Source organism: Nicotiana tabacum, chromosome 12 (genome assembly GCF_000715075.1).
Source record: "Nicotiana tabacum cultivar K326 chromosome 12, ASM71507v2, whole genome shotgun sequence".
Lineage (NCBI taxonomy): Eukaryota > Viridiplantae > Streptophyta > Magnoliopsida > Solanales > Solanaceae > Nicotiana > Nicotiana tabacum.
The window spans coordinates 56,401,687-56,414,445 of record NC_134091.1 but is presented as its reverse complement, the minus strand read 5'-3'; the positions used below and the strand labels follow the sequence as shown (position 1 = coordinate 56,414,445).

The window sequence follows — 12,759 nt, the reverse complement described above, 5'->3', positions numbered from 1 at the left end:
GATCCACTACCTACGATCGAAGACGGAGAGGCGGAGACTGAGGTAGGGCTAGAGACCTAGCTAGAGGTTGTGTTGCACCTAGAGGTGGAGAACCTACCGAAGCTCATGCACATACGAGAGTAGTATCAACGAACCCACCTGTGGACCGAGAGGTAGATTCAATTGATGAGCAGGTTGAGGTACCTATATCGAATTAGATTCTGGAGGGGCATGTTATTACACCATTTCTTTAGGTGGCCATAGCCAAGATGGCCAGGTTTATTGACAGTATGGTTCAGGCTAGAGTGGTTCCTATAGCCCCAGCGACTTCTTAGGCAGAAGGGGGAGTTCAGACCCTAGGGACTTCTCAGGCTACAGCTCTGCATGTGATTAGGCTCGCAATGTCTGCAATGATTAGAAAAGGATGGACAGGTTTCAGAAATTGCACCCTCCTCACTTTAGTAGTATGCCTTCAGAAGATGCTCAGGAGTTCATAGACCGATATTATGAGATCTTGCGCAATTTAGGACTGATTGAGTCCAATGGGGTTAACTTTACTATCTCCTAGATGCAGGAATTATCCAAGAAGTGGTGGCAGAACTATGAGAAGTTTGAGAAGTTTATTCCACTTATTCAGAGGGAAGACCTGCGCAGCCAGTTTGAGCATCTACATCAGGGTGGTATGACAATCACTTAGTATGAGATGAGGTTTGTTAATTTATCTCGTCATGCAGCCATCCTGGTCTCTATTAGAGGGTATGGAGGTTCATAGAGGGACTTGCTTATGGTATTAGACTTCAGATGTCTAGGGAGGCCAAGATTGAGATTTTGTTCACCAGGTGGTGGAGATTGCTAGGAGGATTGAGCGTATTCGTGGTCAAGGGAGAGGTGACATCTGAAAAAGGCCTCGTTATTTTGGTGGTTTCAGTGGTGCCTCATTTGGAGGTAGGGGTCATTTTGGTAGAGATCATGTTATCCGGCCAGTTCAGTTAGCACTCTAGGTTTCTTGCGGTACTTCAGGTGGCCATGGTACTTATGTCCCTTATTCTGAGAAGTCATCATTCGGTGCGTCTCCAACTTGCATCAGTGTACCTCCGATACAAAGTCTCTATAATGGTGATTCAGATTGTCATGGACAGTTTTAGACTCCGCAGCTATACTGGTTGAAGGACTGGTTCGAGTGTGGAGATACTAGGAACATCAAGAGGCATTGCCTAAGATTATGTGATGGTACATCAGATTAGAGTAGTCAGGCCATTGATCGAACACCAGTTCTCACACCACCTGCCTAGCCAGCTAGAGGTGGGGGTCAGCCAGCTAAAGGTAGAGGTCAACCAGTTAGGGGTCATCCTAAAGGATGAGGGTTGACCGGTGGAGGTTAGACTCGTTGTTATGCATTTTCTGGTAGGCCTGAGACGTAGTTGTCTAATGTAGTTCTCACAGATATTGTTTTAGTCTGTCATAGAGATGCTTCGATATTTTTTTATTCGATTTCTACTTATTCATACATGTCTTCATATTTTGTATCACATTTGAGTATGTCTCGTGATTCTCTTGATATTCCTTTTTTTATGTCTACTCCGGTTAAGGATTTTATAGTAGTTGATCGGGTGTACTGGTCTTCCGTTGTTACTATTAATGGTTTTGATAGAACGATTGATCTCTTGTTATTGGATATGGTAGATTTTAAGGTTATTCTAGGTATGAATTGATTGTCTTTGTATCATGATATCTTGAATTGCCATGCCACGACTGTGACTTTAGCTATGCCAGGGTTGCCGAGATTAGAGTGGAGAGGGACCCTTGCCTATTCTACGAGTAGAGTGATTTTATTTTTTAAGGCTAAATGTATGGTTGTAAGGGGTATTTAGCATATTTTTCTTATATTCGAGATTCTAGTATGGAGGTTCCTTCTATGGACTCGGTACCAATTGTAAGAGAGTTTTCGAATGTGTTTCCGGCGAATTTACCGAGCATGCCACCCAATAAAGATATTGATAAAAGACTTGGTTCTAGGCACTAATTCCATTTTTGCTCCTCCACACCTTATGGCTCCAGCCGAGTTGAAAGAGTTGAAGGAACAGTTGCAGGATCTGCTTGATAAGGAAGTTATTAGATCGAGCATTTCTTCTTGGAGTGTGCCAGTGTTGTTTGTGAAGAAGAAAAATGGTTCTATGAGGATGTGTATTGGTTATCAATAATTCAACAAGGTTACTATCAAGAACAAGTATCCATTGCCTTGTATTGATGATTTATTTGATGAGCTTCAGGGTGCCAAGGTATTGTTCAAGATTGATTTGAGATCCGATAATCATCTGGTGAAGATTAGGGCTTTGGAAGTCCCTAAGACAGCTTTTAGGACTTGATATGGTCATTATGAGTTCTTAGTAATGTCCTTTGGTTTGATTAATGCACCAGCGACTTTCATGGATTTTATGAACCGAGTGTTCAAGCCTTATTTGGATTTATTTGTGATTGTATTTATTGATGATATTTTAGTTTACTCATGTAATAGGGAGGAGCATGAGAGGCACTTGCGGGTTTTACTTTGGACTTTGAAAGATCATCAACTTTCTGCTAGGTTTTCAAAGTATGAGTTCTGGTTGGACTCAGTTGTATTCATGGGTCGTGTTGTGTCTAGCGATAGTATCAAGGTCGATCCTAAGAAGACTGAGGCGGTTCAGAATTGGCCGAGACCAACTTCAGCTATAAAGATTCGGAGTTTCTTGGGTTTAGAAAGCTACTATCATCGCTTTGTTGAGGGATTTTCATCTATTGCAGCTCCATTGACCAAGTAACTCAGAAAGGTGTTCCCTTTAGATGATCTAATAAGTGTGAGGAGAGTTATTGAAAGATGAAGGTTACTCTTACTAAGGCTCCAGTGTTGGTGCTGCCCACAGGCTCAAAGCCCTACATTGTGTATTGTGATGCCTCGATGGTAGGTATTGAGTGTGTTCTGATGCAGGAGGGTAGGGTGATTACCTATGCCTCATGACAGTTGAAGACCCATGAGAAGAATTATCATGTTCATGATCTAGAGTTAGCAGCCATTATTCATGCCTTGAATATTTGAAGGCACTAGTTGTATGGTGTGTCGTGTGAGGTTTACACCGATCATCGCAGTCTTCAACACTAGTTTAAGTTAAGGATTTGAATTTGAGGCAGCGTAGATGGCTTGAGTTGCTTAAGGATTATGACATCAATATCTTGCATTATTTGGGTAAATCAAATATGGTAGCAGATGCTTTGAGTAGAAAGACAGAGAGCATGGGTAGTTTGACATAAATCCACCCAAGGAGAGGCCTTTGGCTATGGATATTCAGGCCTTCGCAAATAGATTTGTGAGATTGGATATTTCGGAGTCTAGTAGAGTTCTTGCTTGTGTTGTAGGGCAGTCGTCTTTGTTGGAGTGCATCAAGGCTCACTAGTTTGATGATCCCCACTTGTTGGTGATAAAGGAAACAGTGCAACAAGGTGGCCCAAAGAAGGTTATGATTGGAGATGATGGTTTTATGCAGCTTTAGGGTCGAATTTGTATACTGAATATTGCTGGTTCGGGGGATTTAATTCTTCAGGAGGCTCATAGTTATGGGTATTATATTCATCTAGGTGTCATGAAGATGTATCTTGACTTAAAACAACATTACTGCGGCGAACAATGAAGAAAGATATTTTTGGACATTTTTCATGATGTTTGAATTTCCAGCAAATGAAGTATGAACATCAGACAGATGGGTAAGCAGGTGGAATTTAGTACTGTTTTCCACCCGCAGATAGATGGTCAGTCTAAGAAGACTATTCAGACCTTTGAGGATATGTTGAGAGCCTGTATTATTGGTTTTGGAGGCCATCAGGAATTTCTATCATTGGTGGTGTTCGCTTATAGCAATTGCTATCAGCCAAGCATTCAGATAGTGTCGTATGAGGTTTTATATAGTAGGCAGTGTCGTTCTCCTATTGGTTGGTTTGATCCTGGTGAGGTGAGGATGTTGAGTACGAATTTGGTTTGTGCTGCTTTTGAGGTGGTAAAGTTGATTCAGGATCTTCTTCGGACAGTGCATAGTATGCAGAAGAGTTACACAAACAAGAAGGTTTGTGGTGTGACTTTTACAAAGGGCGAGAAGGTACTTTTAAAGGTTTTAGCCAACGAAGGGTGTGGTGAGATTTGGGGAAAAGGGCAAGTTGAGCCCGAGGTTCATTGGCCCGTTTGAGGTGTTAGAGAGAGTTGGGGAAGTTTCTTATAGGCTTTCATTGCCTCTCAACCTAGCACGGGTACATTCTCTATTTCATGTTCGATGCTTCAGAAGTATTATAAAGACAAGTCGCCTATATTGGACTTCAGCACGGTGCAGCTTGATGAGAATTTAACTTATGAATAAGAGCAGGTAGTTGTTGCAGATCGATAGGTTCAAAAATTGAGATCTAAGAAAAATCCTTATGCGAAAGTGCTTTGGAAAGGGCAATCAACTGGGGAGGCTACTTGGGATCCGAGTCCGATATGAGGAGTAGATATCCGCATCTCTTTGCCAGTTCAGGTACATTTTAATATTCGTTTGAGGACAAACGCTTTTTTTAGAGATGGAGAATATAGCGAATCGATAGATAGTTTTGAGTTCTATCTTTCCATTTCATGATTTGAGGCCTTGAATAGATTCATTTTATGTTTTATGACTTGTGTACATGGTTCCTTTTGATTTTCAAAAAATTTATGTGTTCTGGAAGAGAAATCCTTTTTTCTAGAGTGTTGATGTTGTTGGAGTTGACCACGGTTAATATTCTTGGTAAACAATCCCGAGTCGGTATTTTAACGATTTTTGTAGATTTATATGATACTTTTAGACTTGTACGTATGTTTGATTTGGGTCCTGAGTGAACCGAGGCACTTTCAATGATTATAGTTGAAAGTTGAAAAGTTTGAACTTATGAACTTTGGAATTCCGTTTTGATGTTTGAAGCTTGGCTTTGATATTATTTTTGGCATTTTGAGCCTTCGAGCAAGTTCGTATTAGATATATCTGAATCCTGGATCTTCAACTGATGGTACCCCAATCTCAAATAAATCTTCGAAAATACCCGAGCACACCCAGATCTTACCACCGAAATCACTAAAACATGAATATATCAAGAGAACTGTGATTTCCAACTAAACAACAACAGGTAAAACATTTCAATTACCATCTAGCACGAAGAAAATACATCTCTATGCCTACATGTTAGATATACATGTCAAATCAACAACATCTATTTACCATTTAGCATGAGAAACATATATCTCTATGCCTACATATCAAATACACATGTCAAGTCAATAACATGAGTTTCGAGATAGTTCGGATGATTTTGGGAAGTTTTCATTGCCAGTGTTGTTGTAATCGCATTTGCGATGACAGGTTCGCAAATGCAAGGTCGCATTTGCGAATGTCGCCTCGCATTTGTGAGAAGAAGGGGTAGCTCAGGTAGTGTCGCATTTGCGATGCTATGATTCGCAAATGCGATGTCGCAATTTCAAAGGGAGAGTTGCATTATGCGATTGTGAATGCTCAAGGGAGAAGTATCGTTTGCAGTCATTTGATTGCATTTGCAAGCTTCACATTTCTTTCGCATTTACAACATCTGCAGCTAGGATAAAGAAGGTTTTGGGATTGGTTTGATCTTCTCTATATTTTAGACCTAGACTTCGTAAGGAGGATATGTTTGAGAGGATTTTCTTCCAACTTCAAAGGTTAGTATTTTTAACTTAGTTTTGATTAGTTTTCATAATTTCCCATAGATTTTCATCCTTAAATCTAGGATTCCAAAGAGTATAAAATGGAATTTTGGTAGAAACTAAAGAAAGTGTGTTTTGGAGGTTTAGACCTCAATTTGAGGTCGGATTTTGAAACAAATTACATATTTGAGCTTGGGGAAGAATAGGTAATCGAAATTTTGATCTAGATTACTGATTTTTTTACCACGTGGGACAGGATTGAATTTTCTAAATAGGGTAAAGGTTAACCCTTTTTTATACTAGGAGAGTTTTTAAAGTTTGTTTTGACTTATTTGAGTAATATTTGGCTAGATTCAAATTTTTTGGAAACTTGGTTTTAAAAAACAAAGGTATTGGAGTATTAAGCTTATTCCGAAAAGAGGTAAGCATATTGGTTAACTTTGACTTGGGGAAATTAGGTTGTAAATGATTTACTTGCTATGTGCTAAATGTGTTAGAGATGGCGTATATGCATGGTGACGAGTGTATATGCATTTGTCATAGTTTATAGCATGCAGGTAGAATTAGTTTTACTCGTGCCTTTGTTTATTTCTTGTACTATTTTCTTATGTTATGCTGGATTGTAAGGCTACTTCATTATTCACATGTTAATGGTCATGTTGTGGGCTCTTGTTGAGATATATGAGTAAGATTGGCTCTTGAAAATATTGATTTGCTTATTTTACCTTGGTCATGTTCATCTTTTCCTTAATGAATGATGCTTAATCGTCCTCTTTGATATTATATTATGTACTTTGTCATGTTCGATTGCTTGTTGGGTGTTCCCATATAAATTGGTATGTTGGATCGGGTTGCTCGCCACAACAATATGGCTATTGGATCGGATTGCTCGCTGTAACAGTATTATGTTGGATCGGACTGTTCACTACAATGAATATATATGATGCGAATTCTTGTGTTTCATTAATGATATTGTCTTCCTTTGTGGAATTTGCTTCATAAGATCATGCTATATTGTTATTCCGTGAACCTTTTATACTTGTTCTTTTAGTTGGTATTTTCCTTATGTATTCGTCTTTCTTCGTTTTCTCATCTTTCTGTTACTTTACTCGTTGTTCTACTATTTATTTTCTATTTATTACCTGCATAAGTTGTGATTAAGTACGTATTTTGTCGTAGCCTCGTCACTACCTCGTCGAGGTTAGGCTCGATATTTACTGAGTACATTGGGTTGGTTGTACTCATACTAAACTTGTGCACTTCTTATGCAGACTCAGGTGTTGGCACCAGCGGAGTCCCGAGAGGTGCTTAGCTTGGATACTTGGAAGACTCAAGGTAGTGATGCTTATCCGTTCGCAGGCCTTGAAGTCACATTTTTATATTTCTATCACTATTCCCCTGTTTCAGACAATATTGTAGTTATTTTAGACCTTGTATTTATCACTCTCTAGAGCTCATGTATTTAGTGACATTAGTCTTGGGGTGTTGTTTAGACCGTTGTAATGGTTTTAGACTTATTATATAATTTCGAATCTTTTACTCTTTATTTATGATATTATATCGTTAAATATTTAGTCTTGTCTCTTTAATTAGTGTTAAGGCTTGCCTAGCAAGTGGAGTTAGGCAGCATCACGACCTCTTGGCTGGGATTTTGGGATGTGACATTTAGGTATTTTCTTGAGATATATTATAATAAATTTTAAGCAACAATCAAAATAAATATTGTATTTAAATTGATAATACAATGAGAAACAATCACCCAAACAAACTGTTAGAATGAAAGTTGCTATGACACCGGAACGGTTTTGGATATGGGAGGTTTGGTTGCTTACTCAAGTGATCCGATTCAAGATTTGGGTGACGAACCTAGTTACAAACTAATGCCAAAATCGTGCGAAATTTGAAATAGACACCATAACACACGCCCCTTTTATTTTATTTTTGGACAGAGCACAAAATTAAGAGTGCAAAGAGTTACAATGAGAATTAAACTTATTGTGGAAGTGGGATATCAGCAAGATCCTCTCTATAAGGAACACGATCTACCAATTCCATATTGTTTATTCCATCTTCCATATAGCGTTGAGCATTTGGATTGTCCTTAATTGGGTCAATGTAGGTGACAACAGTGTCTTTTCGAAACATAAGGTAAATCACTGACAGAATATAGATAGCCATCAACGGAAATACTACGATCCCAATGAACACATTTCCAACTTTAGGCAAATTGTTGTGTATTAGCCAATCTACAAAAGCTGTGGTGAGGTAGTAGATATTGATGCCGATGATCCCTAGCCCAAGTATCCACGAGATCACGATAATCTAAATAATCAAAGAAAACGAAACATTAGTATTCGAGAATCTATCTAGCCAAGCTTCTAGAATCTGTTTATTTTGAAAAACGATTGTGATTATAAGGATCGTGGCTTACATAAATTGAGTTCTTGTGTGGTCCTAACTTGGTGGAACTGCTACTGAATTTGAGCAGTGGAATGAGAGCAAATGGAAGTTCAAAAGAAAGGATCATCTGAAAAATGGCGCAAAAAAGGTTATTTTTTCCTTTCAAAAATGTAAAAAAGGATGTAAAGAAAATAAAAGGCAGTAATATTAACTGAAGCAATAATGATTAGCCTGCCAGCTCCAGATGATCCTCCAATAATTGAAACAACGAGGCTTGGAGTAATAGCAATAAGCCTAGTAACCAAATTCCTTAACCATGTCTTCATCTTAAGATCCAAGAATCCCTAATTCACACAAAACAATATGATAATTAGACATTATTTATAAGTATTGTAATGATAACGAAAAAGGATTGAAAAATCTGTACACTTACTTGCATGATAAATTGGCCAGCATAAGTACCAGTAATGGTAGAGCTTTGTCCCGAGGCTAATAAGGCAATGGCATAAACCGTAGAACTTGATTTTCCAAGTACATTCTGTGAATTAAAATTAAACATAATGTTAACCAGTTAGTTAATTTATCATTTTGGAGAAAAGAACAAAAATATTCCAGGGCAGGATTGTTGTATACCTTGAGAAGAAAAGAAGCAGAGTTCAAAGTGATATCACTGCAACTATCTTTATTCTCTTGAGAGAGATTGTCAGCTCCGCAAACAGTACCAGACACAGAGATAACTGCCACATTGATTAGGAAGGCTACAAAGAGTGCAAATCCACTCTCTATCAAGAAGTATTTACATGCATCCTGCAAATTAAATTCAACATCATTTTTCAGTTCCTTCCTCTACAAGAAAAAACTTTAAATATTGGAACTTACATTAATGCCACGAACTGAGTGTGGTATTTTCCTAGAGAGCACAAGGGCTGAGTGAAGAAAGAGGTTGTGCCTGTAAATATATAAAGAGAGAATTAATGACAAGTCATAGGAGTATATAAAATGAGTTTGAAACTTACGGCATGACGAGAGCACCCAACAAGGCAATAGCATCAGCAGTGGCGCCATTGCCATTAAGCTTAGGAATGAACATTCCTTTGAGGACTTCTTTAGCAGGAGGTTTTACATAACTCATTTCCCCGAAGAAGCACGCTGCCATTACGAACACTAGCACTGCTATTAGCAATTCTAGCTTTCTCACCTGTCCCCAATAATAATCAATTATAAAACCAACCAACAAATTAAAAGTACTAGAATACACCCAAACAATTAATCTCATTCATAAATTAAGACAAACTATAACGCGTACGCAATCTGTGGTTTTATTTATAAATATTGTAAATAAAATATTTAACAAGTTTCATTGAACATATAACTACAACATTTCATTTGCCTAGAGTTAGAGTTCTACAGAAAACATCTAACTTTTAGTTGAATATTATTTATGTGATTTATTAACAATCTCCCCCGAGTAGAGTGGTTGAGGTAATTAAGTTAATTAGTCAGATTAGTCTCAAGAGTTGAAGTTATTCACTACGCTTAATTATTCACATAGTTAAAATAATGAGTTTGAAATTAAAATTGATGGACATAAAATTTACTAGAAAATAATATTAAACTTTATCGGTGAAAACTGCAATTTTACTTGAAAACTCCTCGAACAAAGGTTTCTAAATATATTATAACAGCCAAAATTGTAAAGGAAATACTGTGCAATTGCCTAATCAATTTGTGAAGTACATGATAGTGGACCCTACCACATCCCGAATCTCGGGATTTATGACCTGTTTGGCCAAGCTTCTAAAATCAGCTTATTTTGAGAATGTTTTTCTCAAAAGTACTTTTTTAAAAAGTATTTTTGGTAAGAAGCAGTTTGTTTTTGGTTAATTAATTTGAAAAACACTTTTGAGCAGTAATGTATTTGGCCAAGCTTTTGAAACTGCTTCTAAGTGTATTTTTCTCAAAAGTGTTTCTCAGAAAAGTGCTTTTGGAGAAACTATTTTTTTTGCTTCTCAAAAACTGTTTCTACTTCTCCTCAAAAGCACATTTTTTCTTCCAAAAGCTTGGTCAAACACCTCAATTTTGGGCCAAAAGTACTTTTCGCTAAAAAAGGTACTTTTGGCCCAAAAATAAACTTGGCATTAGTTATGTATCAAACAAAAGTTTTCTCAAAGTAAATTAAAAGTTAAAATGTTTCCATTCTTTACTTCAAATAATGCATGTTCAAATGCGTAAAGAAGTTATGAGTACGACACCCCTGAATCCATGAGGATTTAGTTATGTATCAAACAAAAGTTTTCTATATGTAAATTAAAAGTTAAAACTTTTCTTCTAATCTTTTTGTGGTTGTTTGGGGGTGATAGGAAAAATAAAATAAAACATGAAGGGGTCCAAAAGCAATTAACCAAACTTACCCCATATCTCTGCAGGCCAATGAAGAGGAGAGTACTCACACCAGTGCAAAGAACTCCAACCCAAACAGGAATATGGAACAATATATTAAGAGCAAAAGCTGTCCCAATCACTGCCGGGAGGAAGACATAAATCATTTAATTAAAAAAAGTTTATTTGATAGATAAAATGTAAATGACCTTATACTTTCAAGTTGTTTCTTTAAAATTAATATAGAAGTATGTATGTCATATTCATGCATTTATACTCAAACTCTAATAGAACAAACAAAAAACCCGAAGGCAAAATAAGTTTATATTAAAGTTTAGTACAAAACATTATTGGGATCATAAGTAAACTAATGTTTTATTATCTTACTACGTAAAAGATTCCATTATATTATTTCTATTATACAGAAAATCATTGACTTGATAAGATTATTTGATCGTCTGTCCATTTTTCTTTTAAAAGAAAAGGTATCTTTAATTCATAGAAGGCTTGCCTTCAGGAATATCTGCAGCTATGACAGCAACCTCAGCTAGAATCCATAGACAGTACTTAACAAATACTGGGTATTCAGCCCTGCATAATTCTGATAAATGTTTGCCTGGAAAACAAAAATGGGAGGAAAGAGTTAACTTTTCATAGGAAATTAAATATGCAATAATAAAATGTGAATGTAATGTATTGATGTTTAGACTAACTTACCAGTGCTTACTCCAAGATTAGCAGCAAGTGATTGAATAATAAGAGCAAATATCAATCCAATGAGAATCACCCAAAGAAGCTGAGAATTTGGAGGAACGAGTAAGATATATATATATATATATGCTAGCTAAAGTTTTGGCCATACCAAAGTTTATCATTTTGATTACCTCATATCCATGGTTTGCTCCTGCTTGCAAATCAGTTTCCACTATACCATTAATTTGCAACAATATTAACAAATTATTAGTTTTAAACCAACTGAAAAGAAAAACTAGGCATAAATAGTTGAAGTGTTCTTACTTTTTATGGGAACTAAAAAACTTTCAGGCACGTAATTAAAGAAAGATATATAAGTCATGACTTACAATTTCCTGGATCAAGATATGCCAAGGAAACAAGGAAACCAGGTCCCACGTATGCAAAGAAATTTTTCCAGCCATGTTTCTACATAATTTTCATGAGAATTTTCAAGATTTGTTTGGGAAATTTAAGAACAAATAAAATAAAAATGAATGAAGGGAAAACCTGGGGCTCGTGATAATCATTATTAGGATTTGTGGAAGAAGGTAGTGGACTCTCAGCTACTGCTACAATTCTCTTGCTTCCTCCATTGACTTGGTTTTGTTGGTTATTCTCCATTCCTTTTTTGGTTCTCTCCTTTTCACACACTTTGATTCCTATACTCTATGTTTACTTAGATGTTGCAATTCTTGTTATTTATAGTGCACTAGTTTGAACACATTGTTGTTCTGATGTCAGGTAAACGAGAAGGCAAGTAAAGGTGTTTGGGATTGGTGGGATCGATGACATGGGGGGATTGGAGAGGGGCCTGCGCATCTAAAAATAAAATAATAAATACTTACTCGCACTCGATCTTAATTTACATCAAACGAAATAATTTAATTAACCTTAACACTTAACAACTAATTAAAGTTTTTATATATATATATATATCATTTAACCATTAATTAAGTGAAATATATGTATATATGAAAGACATATATTTCTCGTATTCATTGATTTAATATAAATATCCATTTCGGAGTAAATCTTTACCAAAATGAGACTGAAAATTTGATAGAGTAAAATTACAAGAACATAATGCAGGGCCAGAAATATAACACTAAAGTGAGTCATGGGGCATGCCATAGGTAAGAGAGAGGTCTCTTTCATGCCTTGATTAAGAAAAGCTATGGGTAAGGTTTTTTTTTTTTTTTTTTTTTTATATATATATAAAATTCATTCTAGTGCTAATTATTACTAGTAATATTGTGCTAGTATCATTTTGATGGATGGTTTGGGTTTGACCAGATGTTATTTTTATGGGAAAATTGCCAAATATATTATTCTACTTTGATATATTGTTCACATATACTCTTTATTATACTATCGGGTCAAATTTACTCTTACTGTTAGCAAAGTTTTTAAATTTGCCCTCTAATCTAAAGGAAAGCCCCCAAATCCCAAGTTCCTCCTATTTCCTACAATTTTTTCTCACAAATTACTTATCCCTACGTGTGCTCTACCATATAAGAAAATATCCTCGACAAGTTAATTTCTTATTCCACTTGATTATT

The 12,759-nt window shown here is 36.4% G+C and overlaps 2 protein-coding genes across 2 annotated transcripts; one reads left to right on the top strand and one right to left on the bottom strand.

The window, feature by feature from the left end:
* The first annotated feature begins 3,710 nt into the window (after nt 1–3,710).
* Nucleotides 3,711–4,358, top strand: LOC142167171 (uncharacterized). The gene is made up of 2 exons (XM_075227331.1): nt 3,711–4,103; nt 4,284–4,358. Exons 1-2 carry the CDS (start codon nt 3,711–3,713, stop codon nt 4,356–4,358), a joined length of 468 nt encoding a protein of 155 aa, XP_075083432.1.
* Nucleotides 4,359–7,592: 3,234 nt separating this feature from the next.
* LOC107760691 (metal transporter Nramp7.2-like) lies at nt 7,593–11,894 on the bottom strand. Its single transcript, XM_016578782.2, has 13 exons — nt 11,708–11,894; nt 11,548–11,626; nt 11,350–11,390; nt 11,183–11,261; nt 10,977–11,081; nt 10,498–10,607; nt 9,103–9,284; nt 8,966–9,035; nt 8,720–8,893; nt 8,520–8,624; nt 8,299–8,430; nt 8,118–8,213; nt 7,593–8,008 (listed from the first exon to the last, which is right to left on the bottom strand). Exons 1-13 carry the CDS (start codon nt 11,819–11,821, stop codon nt 7,679–7,681), a joined length of 1,617 nt encoding a protein of 538 aa, XP_016434268.1. The 5' UTR covers nt 11,822–11,894; the 3' UTR covers nt 7,593–7,678.
* Nucleotides 11,895–12,759: the final 865 nt, after the last annotated feature.